A 22227-nucleotide genomic window follows, 5' to 3' on the forward strand; every position below is an offset into this window, starting at 1 on the left:
GATTTGACCTGCTTCGCCCGGAAAACTATGGTTCGCAACTAACCGATTCCACACCGCAACCGGACGCTGGACCTCTTTACTTCACGGGTGGAGGGTCACAGCTAGTCCACAATGTGACGGTGGAGATAGTAGTCACCAAGCAATGGAACACATCATCATCGCTTGCCCAAAGCGACACTTCACAGGAACCCTCTGAGTGTATTGCAGAAACCACACCCCAAGCCGTCATGTGGCTCACGAACCTCGATATTCAAGTTAGTTTTTGAACAAATAATCTCGCCATTTACACCAGAACAAGAAGAATTAAGAAGTACAAGTGGAATAAGAATGAAATTATAGGAGTTTAATTGCACTGTTTACTTCATCACAATGCATCTCACAGTATTCACTTCATTGAAACCATAGGCCACAAAAATTGGCAAACAATTTCTAAATTTCGATTTAAAGCTTTCGTGACTGCATGGATTCATATTCTTGGTTCTTTCGGTAAAGTCACGTAGAAGGTAAATAATAAAATAATAAAAATTAAACATAATAAGATACAATTATCACGACGTTTCGGCCACAACGCAAGCAGCCATCCTCTAGTTTATGGTGTTTTTCTATTTCACATCACAAGGGTATATTTGGATACAGTAAACACAAAGGGAGACTTAATTAAACAAACAGTAAATGATTCATGCGCACAAACTACAAACAAATCTGAGTAATTGTGTTGTAACAATAAATTGTTCATGTGAGTGCCAGTGTATGTGTAGTGTATGCCAATATTGTTTATTGCTTCCACTAATGGTGGCCCCCAAGACTTATGCATGAAAGGCAAGCACAGACGATGAGTACAATGCGTTTATGAGTGCATTGTGCACTCTAAAACTTTTACAGTAGCGAGGGCTACGGTCACAACATTTATAAAGCTAATGCATTAAAAAAATTAATGACCCATAATTGCTGCATTTTAGCACTAACGTTGTTGCAAAAAAAAAAAATCCTATCAAATACATCGTCACTACACAACACTTTGACAACTTTTTGGGGGGTATTTTTTAGATAAAAGTGTACGGATTTCCAGTCTTCAATTATTATACCACGCCATATGACAAATAACGTATGCAGCTAATGCCACTTTAATTAGCTTCATTTTATTATTCAAACATTCCTTGCACAAGGGGAAAACTTGTTTCATTCGTGCATGTTTGCAAAAGTGTCATCGTGCTAGGGCGTTACACAATTTCGTGACAATGCCACTCTTTGACGGCGAGTAGGTTTTGGCACATCCTCACAACAACCCTGCCTAGCTGGCCGTGCCCAAGGCCTTGCGGAAGCTCTCGACAGACACTTCTCCCCGTGGGTTCTGCGCCGCGGCCGTGGTCCACGCATCTTCAAAAGCGCCGTCACTAAGCTCCACCCCAGCGTTGCGCAGGATCTGCTGGATCTGCCAGGAGGGGAGATGGTTAGAGCCAGTCGCTGTACCAAGACCATATCCTTCTGTGGCAAATTACCGTAACTATCCCGAGCCCAGACGACAGCATCATAGGTTTGACAGCAATTGTGCTAATTCGGAGAATATTTTTTTTGCTGTCATGCGAACCCTTAATTAACATCACATGGATATGCACTTTGTTAGCCTGTGACTAAATCACCCGGAATGCATCAAATTTCAGAAACTATTTTGGGTTGAGTCTGGATAGTGTTTGGGTGAGTGATCACCACGCACACATAGGTTGTCAAAAGTGGATTTGAGTATATGTGGTGGATAGTAGATGGCAATGCAGCAAAACCCAATACTCTTATATAAGCGCACAACTTTATCTATCCGTGATTAACGCAGCACTGTCTGTCGTTTTCATGCAGGGGGTGCTGCAAACCTACGCGCCCCCTGCATGAACGACGGAGGCGTAGAGACAGACGTTCGATTACATTGGAATCGATCTGCAGACGGCGGTCTTCTCGCACGGCCAGCTCTATGTCGCCTTATCTCGATCCCGCAATCCCAAACAGGTGAAAGCCCGCATCGAACCGAACGCCCAGCAAGGCCATCTACTTAACGACGAGAGAAAATTCACACGAAATGTCGTTTTCAATGAAGTCTTTCAGATGTAAAATGATAAAAGCTTTTAATGAAGAAATAAAATTATCTAATTCAAAACATCATACAATTCAAAGATGTTTCATTTTAAAACTTCAGAACGGAGCATCGGGTGCTTGCGTGAATGCGTCGTTCGTGTGGAATTGTTTTCGTGACTTTCCTGGCCGAAGGCCGTAAATGGTTGTGAGGGGCGACATGGGCGCCCCCGAACAACCTCGAGTGTACTTATATGCTCCTACTTCTATGCCCCCCACCTTCCAACCAAATTCACCATAAAGTGGTGAAATGTGGTAAAATAACCCCCCACAAAGGAAGCCTTCATCTGGCAGTGTATTGACAAAAGGGCTGTTCGTGTACTGTACATGTATATAAAGTCTTCTAAGAGCTGAGTGGTTATATTATAAATCATTCACAAGAGTGAAGGAGCGTGAGTGGCTGTGGATTGGTGCCAGGCAGCTGACCTGGTTGGGGTTGCGCGGGGTGAGGAAGTCAGCTTCGTAGACCCCGTGAAGGGCATACACAGATGGGTTAAGGAGCCCAGCCACGTCCGACTCTTCACCGTAGTTGGTCCTGTCTCCAAAGTGGCGCACCCGTGGTGCTGGCAAGTCAGTGCGGACAGATGGAACGCCAAAAGTGTGCCAACCTGGGGTATGGGGCAGAGAAGAACGGCAGGTGGGTGTGTGGGTAAGTAAACGTGGACCCCTGCATTTGCTCAACACCTTTGCTGGCGAAAATGGCCTCCACTAGAGGGCGCTCTAAACATCCACTCTAGAGAGCATTTTGGCCTACTCTCCCACACTGGCCAAATGTCTTGTAAGTGGTGGGAGTACACACACTTTACCACTCACGGCCTACCGATCGACTACGGTGGACCCATTACCTACGTGACTTTACCGGAAAAACCTAAGAGTATGAATCCTTGCAGTCACGAAAGCTTCAAATCTAGAACCCATTTATACTGCTGGGTGGACAGAGGTGGGAGAATTTAAGAATATTGTGCCGTTCTTGGGAGAACAAACCAGTGACCTCTGGATAGCAAGTCCAAAGTTATAACCATTGCACTATGGCAACTTTGCACCTCCGATTAATACGGTTGGCTACATATGGTGTGAAAGAAGTTCTACATACAGCTTCCCTGTGGTGAGAAGGAAACATCCCAAACAAGATTCATCAGTACAGTACTGTGATCCATCACATGCTGGGTGTGATGATACCCTGATTTGGTAGATCGTGTGAAACACTCAGATACAGTATACAAAAAGTAGGTCAGTGAACTATGCGGAGTGTAAGTTTTCCTCCCTTGCATGCACTGATTTTGAATGGGAACACCCAATTCTTTCCACATGCAATCAATGTAGGTGACCAACATCCAAAGCAATATGCTCGTTAGTGTACAACCTTAACACTCAACGAGGCTTGCTTGTGCAAAAATACATTGATATTAACATACGACTAGTAAAATTGCATTTCTTTTCAAGTAAAACATTGATTCATCATGAAAAAATTGTATTCCTATTTTACTTGCTGTTCTGCCAGAGAAGGCGTATATCTACGTGGCAGGCACAGAATACTGTAGCATTGGCAGATGTCTTCACATACCCGCAGATGATGCCCTGCCTATGGCGGAATTCACGAGGGAGGACGAGGTGCAGTAACGCCCGTGCATCCTGTCCACCTGCTTCGTGAGATTGAGAGGAGTGAACGATGGGACGTTCGGGCCCCTGGGCGCAAGGCCTCGTGGCTCAATCAGTTCCATGCTGCTCTTGCCACTTTTGTCTCTTCCATGAGTAGACTCCATCGAGGCAGCTACGTTCCGCTCGTCTGCTGAAGGTAAATATATAAGTATTACTCAAACTGACATATCATTAGATTACTGAACCTCTGTCCAACATATCTTGTCAGCATGGAAGAGTAGACCAAAAACCCTCTCAAGGGCCTCCCTAGGGCTTCGTCTAGTGGAGGCCCTTCTGCCAGTAGTGACATAAGCATTGCACGTTTGCACCTTTATATTTTTTGTTACCTTTTATCATTAGATGAATTTATGAACGAAAAACATTTCATATAAAATGTTGACGTGTTTCGAGAACTGCACTCACAGTGGTGTCAAAACACAGGCCAAAACGTATATTCGTCATGAACACAAACTTTGTTGGCAATGGCGTGAGAAACGCAGCCCATTTTTCAGCAGAAAAAAGATGTTTGGCCAAAAGCATAGATTATGTTTTTCATTATAAGGCAATTTTGTTATTGATCATGATGGAAAAGTATTTCCAACCTTTGTAAATTCTTTACAGACACAAGCCAAACAAAAGAATTATATTTTGTATTATTAAACAAATTTGTTCGAAAATGAACAAATATTGGTACAACTCAAGCAATTCAATAAAGATCCTGCTGCATCTTGTTGCATTTGTTTTTGTAATTAGTGCAGCCAAAGCTGCATCGGCAGTTCCACATGAAGATCAATCTGTGGATTAAATTTTAACTGCATCTGTCTGGGTCGTTGACTCAAAAAACATTTCGGCACACCACATCTAGTATATCTCTCGATATGGCTGTGACTGCTAGTCACGTGCCTATCCCATTCTACCAGTGATCTCGAAAATATTCAGTGAGAAATCAAGCCCTGGATGAAACCATGTGTGTGATACTACCATGTTTCATTATGATAAACAGTGACAATGTAAAGTTGGGGACATGCACCACCGTTGACCGCTCTTTCCTCCTGTGGACTAAGCGACAGCGCTTGCTTCCAGTTGAGGAAGTTTGCAAATTCCAGGTAGTTGATGAAACCATCCCGGTCCACATCGCAGTATCTGACAAGATCCTGGAGCAGCGCGGGCTTCACGGGGAGGCGAAGCTCTGAGCACACAACCTGCAGCTCCTTTGCGTCAATTTTTCCGTCACCGTTCTGCACAGAAAAAAACACATGCAAGGTTATGCGCGAGACTAATTTCTCACTGAATATTTCCCAGATCGCTGGTAGACTGAAGTAGGCGCGTGACAAGTAGTCACAGCTTTAGCGAAAGACAACAATAAATGTGGTGTGCCAGGTGTGGAAGTATTTCTTGGGTCAAAGACACAGACAGACATAGCTGAAATTAAGCCCTGGCTCTACTCCAAGAAGTTGTGGAATTTTGTGTTAGCAAGTGGCAGGCAAACTAGTGACAAATGTACGGCTGGTTACAGTATATTGTGGATATGGTGGTGATGCATGTCTGTAATCTGGCAACTCAGAGATTGGGTGTGGTTGATGGATCACACACACATGAATATATTTGTTTTCATCATTAGCCATGATCTATCCAATGGTGGATGAAGACCTTCCCAAGCAATTCAGTATGTCCTGTAATTCATGTGTTCCTCTTCCTGTGTCCTAGTGTGATTATGGGTATAAAATATGCATCTTCAGGGTACCAAAGTGGGGCCTGTAGGAGGTCATATAATAAGTATGGCTGTGATACAAATTTGGGAGTTTGAGCATTATTTTTACGTATATATGCATTTTCTCTGACTCATTGCACATGCAAACAATCAAACAGAAACATCGTAATTATGAAATAGACATTTAAAGAAAGGGCTCCAATTAAAACAAGATTCTTGGACAATTAGGTTGGATTTTCTGGGTAAATAAAAAAAGTTATGAAAATGACACATGCATGGTTTACTTAACACTTTCCAACATACTCAGAAGTCCTGAAAAGTATATATTAACAGGCTGCAAGCCAACGCTTAGCTGTCAGGGAAAAATAATATGGATACAGTATTTGCAAATACTATAGTACATTTTTCTATAGCTCGTGTCTCTAAGTTTTTGGGCACCCCATTGATGAATGTGGTCAGTTTTCGATAGATAGGCTTAGCAACACAACTTTACATGACAATTTGGTTCGCTTTGGATTGTCTCTATGACAGTTACAGTGTCGTCCCACCATTACGGATGGACAGACGTATTCTACCTTAGTTGGAAACCGTTAAAAAATTAACCCGTAAAAAAAAGTTTTTCACTACAAATCATTTATATGCATGGCATCGGTTTTATTTTATTATTCATTTCTGTTTTTCTTGAGTAAGGGTTTCATTTTTATCACATTGGTATTTTAAATTAAATATAAGGAAAGTCGTATATAAGGATTATAAGGTTTTCAGTTTTTGTATGATTGTTCATATTGTACATTTTTGTTGTTTTCTTGAATACATTTCTGTGTTTAGGAAAAATATATGATTGTGTTAGTGAAAAAATTTTTTTCCTAAAAAGTGGAAAATTTTGGAAAAATGTTTTCACGAAAATAAATTGTCACGCACAACGAGTCTATGTGCAAAATGTCAGCTCGATTGGATCACGGGGAGTGGGTTAAAAAACGACCGAAAGATTTGCACGGTCGTAAGCGCGCAAGCAAGCAAGTGAACTTAATATAAAGGATTTAAAAAGGAACCCATCACGGTGCGTCGTGGGATGAGGGGACGCGCGCACACCCTGTCGTAGTGGCGGAAAGCATCCAGTAGGCTTGGGAAGCTGTTGTAGTTGGCCACCTTGAGGCAGTGCCGAACGGCAGCTAAGAGGGCGCGCTGGCGCTCAGAGCCACGCAGCCACTCATGCCGCGGACGCCGGTGCACGAGGTCCCCGGCTCCTGGAGAACCAAGACAACCATGCGTCATGGTCAATGTGATCTACACAAGGTTGCCTCGTTTCTGGGAGGCTCAACTGGGCAAATGTTCATTGCTGCATCCACTCAATCACTAGCCCCACCCAGTGAATGGAATCCCCACTCTGACATCAGCCCCACCTGCTGCTCATAGGCACCACCTAACTTGTTTGATGATCTCACCCACTTACTCGGGTAGCCACACCATTTTCTCGTACTAACCATGAAGCCAGAACATTTGAAACTGAGACAAAGACGCCAATGTCCACAAAAGAGAGGACACCAGGACAGCTTTTCTAAAATTCGGACTGTCCTGGCTACACGGGGACATTTGATGTTCTTCTACAGCACTGGTGATTGAATAAAATCACTTCAAACTGTCCAGACCATTAAAAGACAAACACAGGATTGTTTTATTAAAATGCAATGATGAACTATGACACTAAACCAACATTACGGCTGGATGTAATTCAAGATCTGGTGGTGACAAAATTATATGAATGCATCTGTGCATCTGAAACGCCCCCTACGGTACACCTAGTGCACATACAGCCCAAGCACGACCACAAAAACTGTTTTTTTTTATACTCACCCATATACCATATGGCCTAGCAAGCTAAGTTATTTCAATGAAATATATATTTGTGGCAACTAAGAAATACATTTTAATATGTATTACCTATATAACTTATCAAAATGCTATATTTAACATGTGAAGATAAGGTGGCACTACTTTCAATTTACCATATTTGTCAGGTTCAACCGGCAGACCAAACGTGTGGTCTGGTAGCACATCCAAGGTGTCTGCGATTCTGTGAAGAAGAGACGTACATCTATAAGAGATAACATTCGATTGTGAGTGGTGGACCGTCAACGAATGTAGCACCTGCCGTGATGATGCAAATTCTAACAAATACGATTCATCAACAACCAACAGCCCTGGAGCAAACCCCTCCGTACGGATCGAGGACTTTCCCCAACTTTGGCCGAGTTCTCCTCCTGAAGTCCTCCAGTCGCTTCAGCTGCTGCGATGTATTTTGTCTGAGAAGTAAGAATAAAGCGCTTCAGAAAAACACCACTCATTGCAATGAATACTATTTTACCGCAATCTCAATTTCTTTTATCTTTAATCATTGGACGACTCAGTAAAAGTCTAAACCTGCTCACAAGTGTATTTGTCTGACAAATTGATATATTTTATTTACAGCCATTTGTCAATCCACGATGAAATAAAGACATCATCACGCTATGTCAGTTATGGGGGTTTATTTGACCATACTTCAGCACAATAGGGTGGGACAGCACAGAGAAGCGGGTCAGATACAGAGGTCGCAAACGGGTTTTGATTCCTTACCCGTACCCGTACCCGACCGCACCAGGGTCGCAAACGGCTACCCGTACCCGTACCCGGCCGGGTACGGGTAGCCGGGTATCGGGTAGGGTACGGGTATCGGGTACCCGGTTGCGACCTCTGGTCAGATATCACTCACCACTGAAGTTAGATGTGGCCAGGAATCAAACTCATGTCACTGGATTCATAGCACAGTGTGCTAACCGCTGTGCTGCTTGTCCGCCTTGACATTTGCTACCAAGACAAAATTAATTTGGAAGAAAATCTAATGAATTTACTACTTGCCTAATAATTATCATTTGCTGAAGCAGCATTAAAACTATTCACCCATATATTTTTTTTCTGAAACGCAAAAAATTGTGTGCAGCTTGTGTTCAGTCGTGATGAATTTCAGAGTGGGTGATTGGGGTTCATACATCCACGTCTGTGCCTGGGCCACACTCCTTCCATCTGCATGATGAGGCGTGGCTCTGCCGAATCTGCTGTCTCGGCCAAAGCAGCTCCAGTCATAGCCACGATCGATAACCTCGCCTGGGCACAAAGACGCATAACCCTCGCGATCCCATTTCGATCTTACATGGATAAATGTAGAGCTTCAGGAGCAAACAATGGTTAATACTGAGGTCACGTAAAATTAGTCACGACTACCCTACACAGGGTCCACACCAGTATTCTCCAACAAACTTGGCCATAAATGGCTTCAAAACGTTAAAGGTTGCTGCTTCACATTCAAGGCTCGGTGTTGTTTAAACCTGATAAACAATTTCATTACGTACTCAAATTCAATGGAGATCGCTATAATTTTTTAATTGAAATTATCGATAACCTCGCCTGGGCACAAAGACGCATAACCCTCGCGATCCCATTTCGATCTTACATGGATAAATGTAGGGCTTCAGGAGCAAACAATGGTTAATACTGAGGTCACGTAAAATTAGTCACGACTACCCCACACAGGGTCCACGCCAGTATTCTCCAACAAACTTGGCCATAAATGGCTTCAAAACGTTAAAGGTTGCTGCTTCACATTCAAGGATCGGTGTTGTTTAAACCTGGTAAACAATTTAATTACGTACTCAAATTCAATGGAGATCGCTATTATTTTTCAATTGAAATTATAACTGGAATATACAATTCTCGTTTGCCTTTTTTTACAAAATGCAGATAACAGCCAAAGCAAAGGTTCTTTTTAACACATTATAGGCAAGCAAAGTCCATAATAGAGGTCCATAATAGAGGTTTTTTGTGTTAGATAGCGTAAATAAATAAATGTGTCGTTAAACCCGCCACCACCCGACACAGCTAACTAGTAAGGGTTGTCACGTAAACAGAACATGCCAATTTACGTGACAACCCTTACTAGTTCGCTGTGTCGGGTGGTGTCAGGTTTAAACGACACATTTATATATTTACGCGATCTAACCCAAAAAACATATATTATAGATGATATTGGTCGCGAAAGCCTATGTGTTATTGGTCGCGAAAATCTACGTGTTAAACCAAGCAAAATCAGACGCAAAACGTATTTCCGGTTTGCCAAAAATGCTCAGTATTGTTTTGTGGAGAGCTCACCGACGTGGTAGGAATTGTGAGTCCGAACGTACAGGTCATGACCTTTCTGATATTCACTGTCCACCTTGTCCCAGGATTTTGGGGGGTTTATGACTTCGCCAGCTGAGAATTCTGAGAAAAATATAAAAAAAAGACAAATTCAATGGAGATTGCTACACATGTGAATCCAACAGTGTTAGATGCAGGTCAGCTGTGTGTGTGTGTGTGTGACAAAACATCGTTAAGACTGACACTGCACAACGGTGTGAAAGTTTCCAGTTCAAGTTTCAAAGATCTATTATACACCTCAGTTAACGCTTTGAGTGCAAAATGTTTTAACCAAAGTAAATGTTTAAGTGTTAACACATCTTGGCAGATGTAATCTGTAGCAGCAAAATTATAACGATCAATTTTAATACTGTACTGCTGTTTGTAAATCCACTGTTGGATTATGGCCTCCCCATGACGTATTGATCATTGGGTTATTTGACCATACTTCATCAAGCTGGTCGGTGTGAGTTGGTGTGCGATTTGGAGGGGCCAGGGTTGATATCAGATATTTTTCGATATTGGTGTTAACCGTGGCCGGATATCGAACAGTATCATGTACTGTAGCAGTGCTCCCACTATTCTACTCAAAGTGGCCCTAAATACTCAGGGATTAATTTCAGCTAGGTCTGTCCGGGTTGGTGACATGGAAAATATATCTGCGCCTCGCACGCCACGTTCAGTATACCTCTCGGTATGGCTGTGGCTATTAGTGCCTCCTCCGATCTATCAGCGACACCGAAACTATTCCTCAAAATGTGAGCCCCTTCTGATACTGCTTCACCGTACAGAACTTTGAAGGCTCAAGACTGACGGCAGTGAACTCCATCAAAGGCCAGGCCTGCTTTAGCATTACCAGAGGCAGTGGACCGCCCGAAGGTGGTGGTGTAGGGGTGCAAGCCGGTCGGCAGCCCTGGTCCTCTTTGTGACGAGCGACCCAATGGGGCACGTGCACCACCCCACCAGAAGCCTTCCCTCTGCTCCAGTGACCTCTGATGGAGGGTGCTACTCGGCCGCGGGCTCAGTAGCTCGCCGACCTGGCACAGCGTGGAACGGCATGGTGCCAGCGCACATCCTCACTCACTCGCGACTCTGATTCATACCGACGTTGCAGCCAAGACACACCCTCTCCCCTGCGCTATCCATGACCAAATCAATCACTAAGTTTGTGCCGGTTAACTGAGAGCTGTGCAGGATGACATAGTTACTTGGCATCACCTAGTCAGTTGCTGGAGAGAGTTTATCTTACTTTCAATTCAAGATTTAACAAACGATGCAATGCATAATGGAAACTTTTCCAGAGCCAATTAAAAACTGCTGAAAAGATTTTACCACTAATAGTTTTAATACTATTTTGAGAACAAAGGTCCGAGTTTAGAAAAGTTTCAGCATTTTTTCCCCAATTACGTGTGCTATAAATATCATAGTTTTAACACTGTGAAACATGCAAAGAATAATGATGATGCTCAAGGCTTACATTCAGATGGGTTTGAATTGGTTGGTAATCTGGAAAAAAATCTCTACACCCAGCACACCACACCGAGGGTACCTCTTGTATGTATGTATGTTGAACTTATTTCGCATCATACGTAGCCAACGATGGTAATCATAGGTGCTATGACCAAGGACATATTCAGTGATAAATTAAACCCTGGTGATGCTATTTTTCAAATATCATTATCATCAGCCAGTCATGATTAATACACAGCTGAAATATGGTTTTCCCTAGCCGACACCATCTTTCAAGATCCAGCGATGTAATAATCCACCTTGAACCTGCAAGTGGGCTGAATTCATTGCTCCATCTTCTCTCTGGATATCTGTTGTTATTCTTATTATTGACAGAATCATTTTTTTTTAATTGGGAGGCCAACCAACAAACAGAAGCGATCAGAGTTTAAGAAAGATTTCTCAACCGTCGATCACATACAAACTATTATTCAGATTCTGGAAAAGTGTATTCGATTTCCAAATCCACATTGGGATTATTTAATTCAATCCACTGCCCTCACCAAGAAGCTAAAGGGACACTTGTCACAAACCACGCACCAACAAAAACCTGCCGCCAATAAAAAAAACAGTACTCACGCTCAGCGATGGCCTTGAGCGGATGCCGTGCACCAGTGAAGATGCCACGCTGGAATTCACACGAACCCCGAGTGGCGCGTTTACCTTAGCCACGCAAACACGCGCTTTCAATGGGCAACCATGACAGCCGAAGGCATTCATTATTGCAGGTTTACATCGTTTTATGCGGGCTCGGTTTGTGCGATTTCGCGTATACGCGGCGAATCTATTTCGACCCAAAATTCGCTCTATGCGGTTTGAATTCACTCGTGTGAGGTTATGCGGTCAAACGTGGAACAATATTGTGTATATGTACGTGCTGCTCAGCGGGCAGCTGTCTCGTGCCGTTTCGTTTTGTGCGCCCCCTTTCTTTGGAACGCATCTACCGCATAAATCGAGGGAAACCTGTACAGTAGAGTACATTCTTCACTTCACAAGATCACATGTGGTGGTATAGATTTTTTTAAAATAAAATGCTAGAAATTATGTTTGGCTTAATAATGTACTAATTAAGGTAATGCAATGCAATTGTTTCAAATAATAATGCCATTTGTTATCCAGAAGAGAGTCATTAAGTCTCAAGATCATTTCTCGGGAGGGTCCTGCACTGGGATGTTTAGCCAATTACATTAATAAGTGTTCGACTTGTGGGAGGAAATTATGAAGTTCCAAAATCGGGCAACTCCAAATCTTGTAGACCACAGACCATCGATCACTTAATGTCAACAAACACAATCCATTAATGCACTCGTATTTTACCGAGACACCTACTTGTGCATCCGAGTGGTTTAGGCACTGCGAGGCGCGGTCTCCTGCAGGACGAAACTTCCCTGCCTGTAACGCAAACCCAAATACGCATTGTATCCTTCCATGGGGGTAAATGCTGCAACAAATTAATGGGCATTTGCTCCTTGTTCTCAGCTGCCCTTGCTGTCTGGAACTTTCCTCCTGCGCTGCTGACTGTCTGTTCAAGTTCTTGCTCAAAAAACCTTCTCCTCTTCCACTTTATTTTTAATGTTGAATGTGCTATACACCTCCCTGTCCACCTCCTCATCATCATCGTCGTCGTTTCATTCCTCCTTTAACACGCCAACTCATGTACAGCATCTTAAGCTTTTACTAATTTTGATAAGTTACAAATTAAAATTAACCTAATAATGTATGCTGAACTGCTTTCGCAACGTACGTAGCCAACCGTGCTAATCGGAGGTGCGGTCGACATACAGCCTCTTTGACCATACTTCACCACGTTGGTCAGTGCGGATTGATAAGGGAACGATTGAGAGTGTGTGCAGGACTGCTTTAGATATGGCTCTCGCTTCTGATGTTTGCCATCATTGGGAACCGATCCCAGGTTGCAGGTTCTTAACGCAGTGCGTTAACCACAGAGCCACTGCCCCAACCCTGTTTATATTGCTGTGTTACCACTGAAGAGGTGAGACAAGGGCCTATTTTCTAAACCACGCCGCGTTGCATTTAAAGTGGAGTGGGGAGAAATCATATCTATCTAAATAAAAAAGCGTCTCAGGGAGCTAATGTATTCACTGGAGCATCCTCGAGAAATTCCTCTGGGATATTGTCACAGTCGTGGAATTGGCATCTGTGTTTGGGTGACGGGATATGATTTTGTACCGAGATATGGTGGCATGTATTACAGTACACTGCGCAGTTTAGATAGACCTAGGCTGACTTAGAATTGTCTGAGAAATATATCTGGGTCCGTGGAAAAGCCCTTATATTCCTCTTCAAATCCTTGTAGACCGTGCAATACATGTTCCGCACGAATGTAGATATTACAGGGGCCATTAAATTAACGGTATTACATAGGGCATCAAACACTCATCTCTCTCTGCTGCCTATCTGCCACATGGTATCTGTCATAAAGAAATTACTTGAGAATCTCCTCGCTCCCACTGATGCTGTGTTCCATTTAGCTTGCTCGTGTCAGTGACTGGGATGAATTTTCCTTTGGTATGAGCCTTTCGATAACGATTCCCACAGGAGGCAAGTGCCTTCAAGTTCTTACGACAAGTCCTTAACTCCGTACGTACAATCCCGGCTTATCCAAGACATAGACTGTAGACAGACTTTGGACTAGAGCCAGAACGATTTTGTTTTTTTAAATCACTATGCAAGTGGATAACATATTTATTGAACTGAGCAAGTTTATGAGTAGAGTCGTGGGGAAATGAAAAGAGGGAATTCCTCGGCCGAGCAATGCGCGAGGGACGAATGAGAAAGTTAAGTGTGGTGACTTGCAGTGTGGTGTTTGGATGAAGTGTGGTGGACGAGACGAAACAGTCAAGTGTCCGAGTCCTCAACACGTGTGGAGGAATCAATGAGTGAAGCTCACGGGAGCAGTCACCATTGTAGCGATTAAAGTTATAAGACGCCTGAGTTACCGGAGTAAATCAGTGTTAATAGATGGTAGACTAGAACTGAAACTGTATTCCTGTTTATACAGGTCCAGTATGTGTGTTTACGGGTGTTTGTTTAACTCTACATAAATGTGAAGTCAAACTTGTTTTACTCACGCTTCTGATGCCTGGCGTCCGGTCAATGAACTCTCCTTGGTAAATGGGTCGAAGGTCAAACATTGTTGAGTCTATCATTCTGAAAAAAAAAAATGCACACACGCAGCACATGCTGTAGTTGAGGTCAGTGGTAAAAAAAGTACTTTATAACCAGTTAAGAGCCATTTGAAACCAACATCATGTAAAGAGCCAATTCAGACAAAACGTTTCTTGTTATTCAAGGTCAATCTGGGAATCTATAACCCGTGAGCTGCTGATGTTAAAATGCAACCATGACCACGCAAAACATTACTGTACAATAAATCATTGTGGCCAAGAGGACTCAGCAACAGCAAAAAAAACCCGGACAATTACAATCACGAGAACTGAATTAGGTTACAGTATTGCTGGGAGTGGTGGGACGTTTGGCAGGCTTCTTTGTAGCAAGCAGCTTGTGAACTGGTTGCGTGTGACTCTTTAAAGAGTTTTTTTTGTTGCTCCAGCAACGAAGCAAACCCTGGGCTCCACTCACTCACTCACTGTCACCTCTCTCTCCCTCTCAGTTGATGTGTGCGCTATTGGGCCGCATCGGGCTGCATGATTACATTTACAATTCAAATACGTATTGTGTAGACTCATACATACATATGTAGGTTTTGTCCCCATTGCTTAAACAAGCGTTGGAATGTAGTCATCTCTTTTTGGTTGCCCCGGGTCAGTCATATTCCCCACGGCACACCGACGATTTCCACTGCTCCATCTCCACGGTGTGTGTCCTCTCGGACGCGTTCCATCACTGGGCTGCCAATCCGCCATTCGTGATTTTTAAAAAGTCAATATGATCTAGATCTGAAGTTTTCGTGACTGTAATGATAAATACTCTCTGGTTCTTTCGGTAAAGTCACGTAGGTATAAAATTAAATACAAAAATAAAAATATGATGCCTCACGAACTTGCGTTTGTTCTCTTATCCGTGTGTTTTTTGTCTCACACTTAAGCACAGTGCTATCGGCCAATCGTTACAAACTGGTTATCTGTAAATGATAACAAGTTTCATTCGATGAACCGCGCGCGTATGGGTTCATGTCGTAGACACATCAATTACAATTCCCCTTGCGATCATAAATCAATGCATGTGAGTTATCACTTCCACGCAGTATCCATAAAGTATTCGATTAATTCTTCGTAACTATTTCCCATAAAACTATGTTAATACTCATACGTTCAAGAACACTTGAATTAATCGAATAATCGTTGACACGCTTTGTTCCCAGGGTAATGGAATTATTGGCATAGGCGTCTCTCGCTGAATGAGCGTTCTGTCTAGGTCTGTCTAGGTCTCTAGGAGAATTCGCGATAACGAGCAAATTTGAATTTAGACCCATTTGTTCGCAAAACGAGCAAATGTTTGCTTTGCCGATCAATAAATATGCCTCCCGTGGTGGCAGAGGGCGCACGTTGGCTCGCAGCTGTTTGTTTGCCAGCTGTGCTGTGCCTGCACGTCTCGTTGTGTGGTGGAGGAGGCCTTGTGGCACTGTAATGGGTGGGTGGAGGCGCTAATTGCAGAGGCTGAGGACAGGGAGTCGCGCTGCATCTCACATCGTGGCTATGAACCAAGCAACCCGAGTTCAATTGCGAGCCACGGCTAACATCAGTGGCGAGTGATATTTGAACCAGCGGTCCTGTATTGCTGCTCCCTCCACCCAATAACATCTGCCCTTCAAACTACATGCCAGACACCTGCAAGCACTGTGGTTCTTTATGTGTGATAAGTGTTACATTTGATATTTTATTCATTTATTTTAAATTAATTTGTATTTCTTACGAAAAAAAAAATTCAAGATAGCTGTATGCCGTAAGGACATGAATACTCAATGTCCCTACAAGAATACGGGTAACAGATATGGGTTGAAAGATATGAATTTGTTAGCGAGCGGAACGTATCTTGCTCGTTAAGCGAAACACGCCAGCGGTCGATTAATCGTTTCACCCCCCTCCACCCCACTAGCCCCTCCCCCTCACGCCCCCTACCCCACTAGCCCCTCCCCCTCACGCCCCTCCCCCTCCATACCCCACTAGCCCTTCCCCCTCACGCCCCCTACCCCACTAGCCCCTCCCCCTCACGCCCCTCCCCCTCCATACCCCACTAGCCCCTCCCCCTCACGCCCCTCCCCCTCCATACCCCACTAGCCCCTCCATACCCCACTAGCCCCTCCCCCTCACGCCCCTCCCCCTCCATACCCCACTAGCCCCTCCCCCTCACGCCCCTCCCCCTCCATACCCCACTAGCCCCTCCCCCTCCATACCCCACTAGCCCCTCCCCCTCACGCCCCTCCCCCTCCATACCCCACTAGCCCCTCACCCTCCATACCCCACTAGCCCCTCCCCCTCCATACCCCACTAGCCCCTCCCCCTCACGCCCCTCCCCCTCCATACCCCACTAGCCCCTCCTCCTCACGCCCCTCCCCCTCCATACCCCACTAGCCCCTCCCCCTCACGCCCCTCCCTCTCACACCCCTCTCCCTCCATACCCCACTAGCCCCTCCCCCTCCATACCCCACTAGCCCCTCCCACTCTTCGCCGCGGAGCCCGGGCCCAGGGTGAGTCGCAGCTTCGCGCACAACCGAAAACAAACAAACATCAACACTGACACTCACACGCCGAGACAATCAACATTCACGTCGCGCCGCCGCAATCGCTGTCATCGTTGTGTTAAAGGTAAATCTTTTGCCGTTTATTTCGCCACCTCTCCCCAACGACCGACCCCTTGGGGCCTTTGGGCTCCGCCGGCCGAGGCGCCTCCTCTCGGGCTGCCGAGTCAGGCGAGTCCGAGGCTCTGCGGGAAAGCGGAACGGCTTCGGGGGTGACCCCACCCGCCTCGCTCGTTCCCCGTTGTTGTTGTTTGGTCGGCAAGTTATCCTTGTCGTTTAGATCGTTTGAGACGCGGGGGTCGGTGTTCGAGTCGACAGTATCTTCGTCGTCTAACCGTGATCAGCATTCGTGTTTTAAGCACCGGGACACGTCATCGGCCTAGGGAATCAACCGCGGCCGAGGCGGTCCGCGCCGCCGGAAGAGACGGAGCGGTGAAGTCATCCGTTCGTGTGCAGGTTGCTGGAGTGTTGATACATCCCAGTTATCGTGCGAGGTGGCGGTGACGGCTTTGGGAGGCATTCATCCAGCAGTGGATAGAGCGTGCCTGGCGACACGTACACGGCATAGGAACGTGGACAGGTGGCTGCGAGGTTGTAGCGTATAGAAACATCGCAGTATCGTGAGAGATGGTGACGGCTTTGGGAGGCATTCATCCAGCAGTGGATTGAGCGTGGCTGGCGACACGTACACGGCATAGGAACGTGGACAGGTGGCTGCGAGTTAGGCCACAGTAGTATCGAGTTCGTGGGGTATTTTGCGCGGAGGTTTGGGTGATTTCCCTGTCATTGTTGGAGTGTTTTTTTGTTGTCTTCCGGATGCTACCGTTTCCTCCTACATGGCAGACAAACTCGTCATGGAAATCGGCCGAACGGCCCTCCCCTTAATGCAGCGGAATCCTGAAAAGGAAATCGGATTGAGAGACGCGGCGAGGTTTTCTTCTTCGGTGAATCGAAGACGTTTGAGTTTCCAGTGCAGAATTGGGATCGCCTCTATCGAGCCATCGCATTTTTGACGCTATTATACAACCTCGTCCTTCCAATAATAGAACGTTGGTAAAATTGTTTGACTTGTGCGGCAGTACCACGGTCATGTGAAGTGAATTTTGTCCGTCTTAGGAATGTGTGAATTCCCACCACTGACGAAGGGCTGTGAAAGGGATATAGTGTTACCACACTTGAGTCGAATACATTGTAAGGTCTAATGTTTGTGTGCGTTTAATACGTTTTCGTGACATGTATTGCTCGAATGATAAGCATGTGTTTGGGAGGAAAATAAAAACAACGCATTGGAAACCCAGCGAGAACGTATATTTAGAATGGACGGGCGGGGAATTTGATTGATCTAACCAAGAGTCGTCGCGTCTAATCAATACTAAAAATTAAGGAACGTGCTTTGGTGGTGATGTGCAAATACAGACAGAAACACACCTTTGCTCATGAACATTGACTTACAACAAAATACTAAGAGGTTAACGTTTTTGACAATTGCCCATAAGAGCAGGACGCCTCGTTAACCTATTGTCTAATTTTGTTGTAGGACAATGGTAATGATCAAAGCAACTTGTTTTTTTTAGCATGTTTCACTTCTGACATCTGTGCATCACACGTCCATGGCCATGTGGAATTTGCTTGATCGGTGGTATTTTGACCATGTTACTGGGAGACATGATGAACCTTAAAATACAACCGAGCATCTCCTATACATATTCATCGTGGAGCATGTGTTTTCTATTTGTTTTTCAGGATGCTACAAAGTTTACTGATTGTAAAATCTTAATTTTCCACAATTAAGTGAGAATCACCTGATCCTCCTGCTCCTGGGACTCTACTTTCACTTTGGACTCCTCCCAGCCCACTGCTTCGCCTCTGCTCAAGTCATCGCTGTCATGGCAAACCGTGGCATGGCCAGCAGGCCCAACGGCCAGGTTGCTGGTAACAAGATGTGCCAGTTCAAGCTCGTGCTACTCGGCGAGTCGGCTGTGGGGAAATCAAGCCTGGTGCTGCGGTTTGTGAAGGGTCAGTTCCACGAATTCCAGGAGAGCACTATCGGTGGTAAGTGTGATGAATCAATACCTACCCGGGCCAAGTGTTTGGAAGGGGCAAACTAAACATGACGTTAATTTTCTTCTAAAATTCAGCAACAGCTTATGGCATCTGTTGCAGCTGCCTTCCTGACGCAGACGGTCTGCCTGGAGGACACGACGGTGAAGTTTGAGATCTGGGACACGGCCGGGCAGGAGCGCTACCACAGCCTGGCGCCCATGTACTACCGCGGGGCACAGGCTGCCATCGTTGTGTACGACATAACTAACCAGGTCTGGACTAAAGTCACCAACAACCCCTGCTGTTAAATCCACGGCTTCACGTATCAAGAACAGCTTTGAACAGATGCCCGTGCATGTACCGTGGCAGGGCACAAATCATTGTAGGAGCTGATATTCGGTTTTGTACACCCTTGAAGTTGTTTGGGATGTGTTCACCCAAAATTAGCTCCTGCACGTGCAGGTGGTAGATCGATTGAGCTGCAAAACCATAACGTGATAAATTTGAGAGGCTGTCTTCCAGCAGTGGATTGATAATGGCAGATGGTGATGTTGATGATCCAACAATAATGTTAACTGGAGACCTTACATACTAGGTTTTTGTAATATACATAATGCAGTATTTACATTTTCAGGGGAATTTACGAAGAATGTCTGTGTTGCATCACCAATATTAACACTGTGTGTGTGCTTGTTTTGCAGGACTCGTTTGCAAGAGCAAAGAATTGGGTTAAAGAGTTACAGCGGCAGGCAAACCCGAACATTGTGATTGCTCTTGCAGGAAACAAGACAGACTTGGCCAACCAGAGGACAGTTGATTTTGAGGTAAAGGTTTGCAAGTAATGGGAGCCCATTCAGAATATTAAAACACATTGGCTGTCATAATTTCTGCAGGTTTGTCACAGTGCTTGTGTGGTGTTACAACAGTCATGAGTTCTGAAATTGAATCGTTTTTTATGTTTTACCTTGCAGGAGGCACAGGGATATTCAGAAGACAATGGACTTTTGTTTATGGAAACATCTGCAAAAACAGCCATGAATGTGAACGACGTATTTTTGGCTATAGGTGAGAAGTGCAACCAAAAGTACACGTGCTTTTTGAAGCTGCTGCTCTGTAGCTTGCATGTAATTTCACTGCAATAAGTGTAGTTGACAAGGATGTATCAGAGCGATAATGTAAAGAGTACCCGGGGTTAAAATGTTTCGTCTCCTATGCCTCTTGGTAAGTGAAAACCTCCACCCACGTTTGTTCTGAAATGCTGCCAGGGCTTCTCCTTTAAGGTTACCTAAGTGTTATACTACAATTCCTGCCTTTTATTTAGATTATAATAGCGGCAATTTGTTTTACGTGCAATTTTCCTTAAAAGCTTGCTGTGAGTCATATTTTAAATGCTTTCTTTTAGGACTAGAATCATATTAATGCGGTATATAAAATGTGATATATGTTGCAGTTTGTGCATCGTTTATTGCCAGACCTTTTACAATGTATTTTTCCTTGTATATTTTAGCCAAGAAGCTACCGAAAAACGACCAAAGTACACAAAGCCGAACTAACGAAGTAAATTTCGATCCTACTCCTCCAAGCAGAAGCCAGTGCTGTGCATAATGACTTCTCCATGGCTGAATCCACCTGTGTACGCTACACAGTACCGTCGCCCCCATCGAGCATCCTTCCTGCGTCTCATTACTTCCGGCCCCCCATATATTACGTCTCTGTTGCTGGTGTGCACACACGTGGGAGCATAAACATTTAATGGTGAATTAAACTGTAACTGAATATGATCTCATTTTTCCCCCCAAATGGCATTACAGCTTGATCGCTTATATTTTTGAAAGTACTATGATACATTTTGGAAACACTGCTACATCACTAGACCGCTTGGCATCCCAGACTTCTTTTAAATTATTTTGAAATCTGAGATATGGACGTTGGCAATTCTGTAGTCCCTTTGTATTAAACATGTTGCATTGTAACATCAATCTATTTGAATCTGTCGAGACACAGCATCCACTGTACATACTTGAACTCTCATGGATATCATACAATATAGATGACAGCAGTGATTCTCTACTTTTTTTTATCAATAGTCCCGCAGTCACCATATAGTCCCCATTATTTGAGCAGTGATTTGGAGGTGTGTTGGAGGCATTGGTTCTGTCTGATGCCACTACCGAACTGGAAGCCCTAATGATCCCTTGGCTGTTCAGACCCATACTATGGTTTGTGGAGACCCTGGGTGTCCACTCCCAGAAAGGGGATCCCTCTTGTGTGTACAGTAATATACATTTTAAACCTCAGTGCCATGCAAAATCACAACACGATTGAGTAATCCACCAAAATATTGGAACATCTGCCGTCACGGTAGCATATCGCGGTGCCTGCAATTTCTGCATGCTACAGCTTTGGTGCTTCTAATTCCTAGTGGTGTTTGCCCACCTGTCTGCATAATGCCCACCAAGTAGTGCTCATGCGGACTTACTACCAGCTGTGTGAGGCTCCTCTTGACTGATACCCAGCTAATCTGTTAGTGTAACCTTTGTGAATGATTTGCCTCGGGAAGTGGGATTTTTTTTTCTTTTAGTGGGGACAGAAACATTAAAATGGTGGTTTTTTGTGCATTTTAATGTTTTAGGTTATGTTCGAAGATACCTTTAACTATAAAACAGTATATATAATTGTAAATAAAATATCGTCACCTTAACCAATTTGAATAAATCCTCTTAAAAGTACGGAATAAGATGTACTGTAATAAGAGAGCAATTTAAACAATATTTGGTGCAAACTGAATATCTTGTGTGCAAACAGCAGCAGCATGAAACTCTTCTCAGATGTTAAGTATATCATTATGTAAAACTGATCATGTATTAAAATGTCCTGTGTTGCTTTGCTAATGTCATTTTGAATTAAAATAGGAAGTACCACTTCAGTTTTGCATTTCTTCAGATGCAAGTGCAGCATTATGCAAATATAAGCAGTTAAAACTTTTTAAATGTTAAAATTAATAATGAACATATACAAATATTCTTTAATATAAATAAAGTACTGTATTATGGCTGTTACACAACTTAAACACATAGCATCAAACGTGCACAGTATTTAGCGTTAAAGTGGTTCCATGTTTTCGGTTGCTGAGAATAATACATTTTTAATGATGTTGAAATAAAGTCCATTTATGAAAATAAATTTCACCTGGTGGGTAAATCTTGTCTGCCTGGCCATGTGGAAAGCTGTGAAATTTATTTTTACCATAATGAAAATATCTCCTACATTT

The 22227-nt window shown here is 44.1% G+C and overlaps 2 protein-coding genes across 8 annotated transcripts in view; one reads left to right on the top strand and one right to left on the bottom strand.

Annotated features, from left to right (window-relative positions):
* Positions 1 to 364: 364 nt before the first annotated feature.
* Positions 365 to 22227, bottom strand: part of EFHB (EF-hand domain family member B) — a 46425-nt gene continuing 24562 nt past the window's right edge. The window contains exons 1-14 of one of the 5 annotated variants that reach the window (XM_061554936.1): positions 14663 to 14741; positions 14284 to 14362; positions 12521 to 12583; positions 11771 to 11854; positions 10539 to 10719; positions 9656 to 9766; positions 8500 to 8614; positions 7693 to 7773; positions 7477 to 7544; positions 6563 to 6717; positions 4790 to 4997; positions 3686 to 3910; positions 2548 to 2729; positions 365 to 1432 (exon numbers count right to left, since the gene is read on the bottom strand). In XM_061554936.1, coding sequence (XP_061410920.1) covers positions 1292 to 1432; positions 2548 to 2729; positions 3686 to 3910; positions 4790 to 4997; positions 6563 to 6717; positions 7477 to 7544; positions 7693 to 7773; positions 8500 to 8614; positions 9656 to 9766; positions 10539 to 10719; positions 11771 to 11854; positions 12521 to 12583; positions 14284 to 14361 — 1692 coding nt within the window. In that variant the 5' untranslated portion in view covers position 14362; positions 14663 to 14741 and the 3' untranslated portion in view covers positions 365 to 1291. The other 4 variants (XM_061554938.1, XM_061554937.1, XM_061554935.1 and 1 more) reach the window with 4 other exon arrangements.
* On the top strand, positions 16794 to 22139 carry LOC133344779 (ras-related protein Rab-5A-like). 3 transcript variants are annotated; one of them, XM_061554939.1, is made up of 6 exons: positions 16794 to 16862; positions 18657 to 18965; positions 19077 to 19228; positions 19658 to 19780; positions 19928 to 20021; positions 20464 to 22139. In XM_061554939.1, exons 2-6 carry the CDS (start codon positions 18800 to 18802, stop codon positions 20559 to 20561), a joined length of 633 nt encoding a protein of 210 aa, XP_061410923.1. In that variant the 5' UTR covers positions 16794 to 16862; positions 18657 to 18799; the 3' UTR covers positions 20562 to 22139. The 3 variants fall into 3 exon arrangements, with proteins under 3 accessions (XP_061410923.1, XP_061410925.1, XP_061410924.1); XM_061554941.1 differs by having other exon boundaries at positions 16845 to 16862; positions 18706 to 18965; XM_061554940.1 differs by having other exon boundaries at positions 16848 to 16980.

This window comes from Lethenteron reissneri, chromosome 20 (assembly GCF_015708825.2).
Source record: "Lethenteron reissneri isolate LAM-NWPU_2019-01 chromosome 20, ASM1570882v1, whole genome shotgun sequence".
In the NCBI taxonomy this organism is placed as follows: domain Eukaryota; kingdom Metazoa; phylum Chordata; class Hyperoartia; order Petromyzontiformes; family Petromyzontidae; genus Lethenteron; species Lethenteron reissneri.

Excerpts from the sequence above, each read along its gene's own strand:
- LOC133344779 (XM_061554939.1), top strand. The coding sequence starts at position 18,800 with ATGGCAAACCGTGGCATGGCCAGCAGGCCCAACGGCCAGGTTGCTGGT. Across the intron at positions 19,781-19,927 it reads AGAGGACAGTTGATTTTGAG|GAGGCACAGGGATATTCAGA; the intron begins GTAAAGGTTTGC and ends TTTACCTTGCAG. Across the intron at positions 20,022-20,463 it reads CGACGTATTTTTGGCTATAG|CCAAGAAGCTACCGAAAAAC; the intron begins GTGAGAAGTGCA and ends TGTATATTTTAG.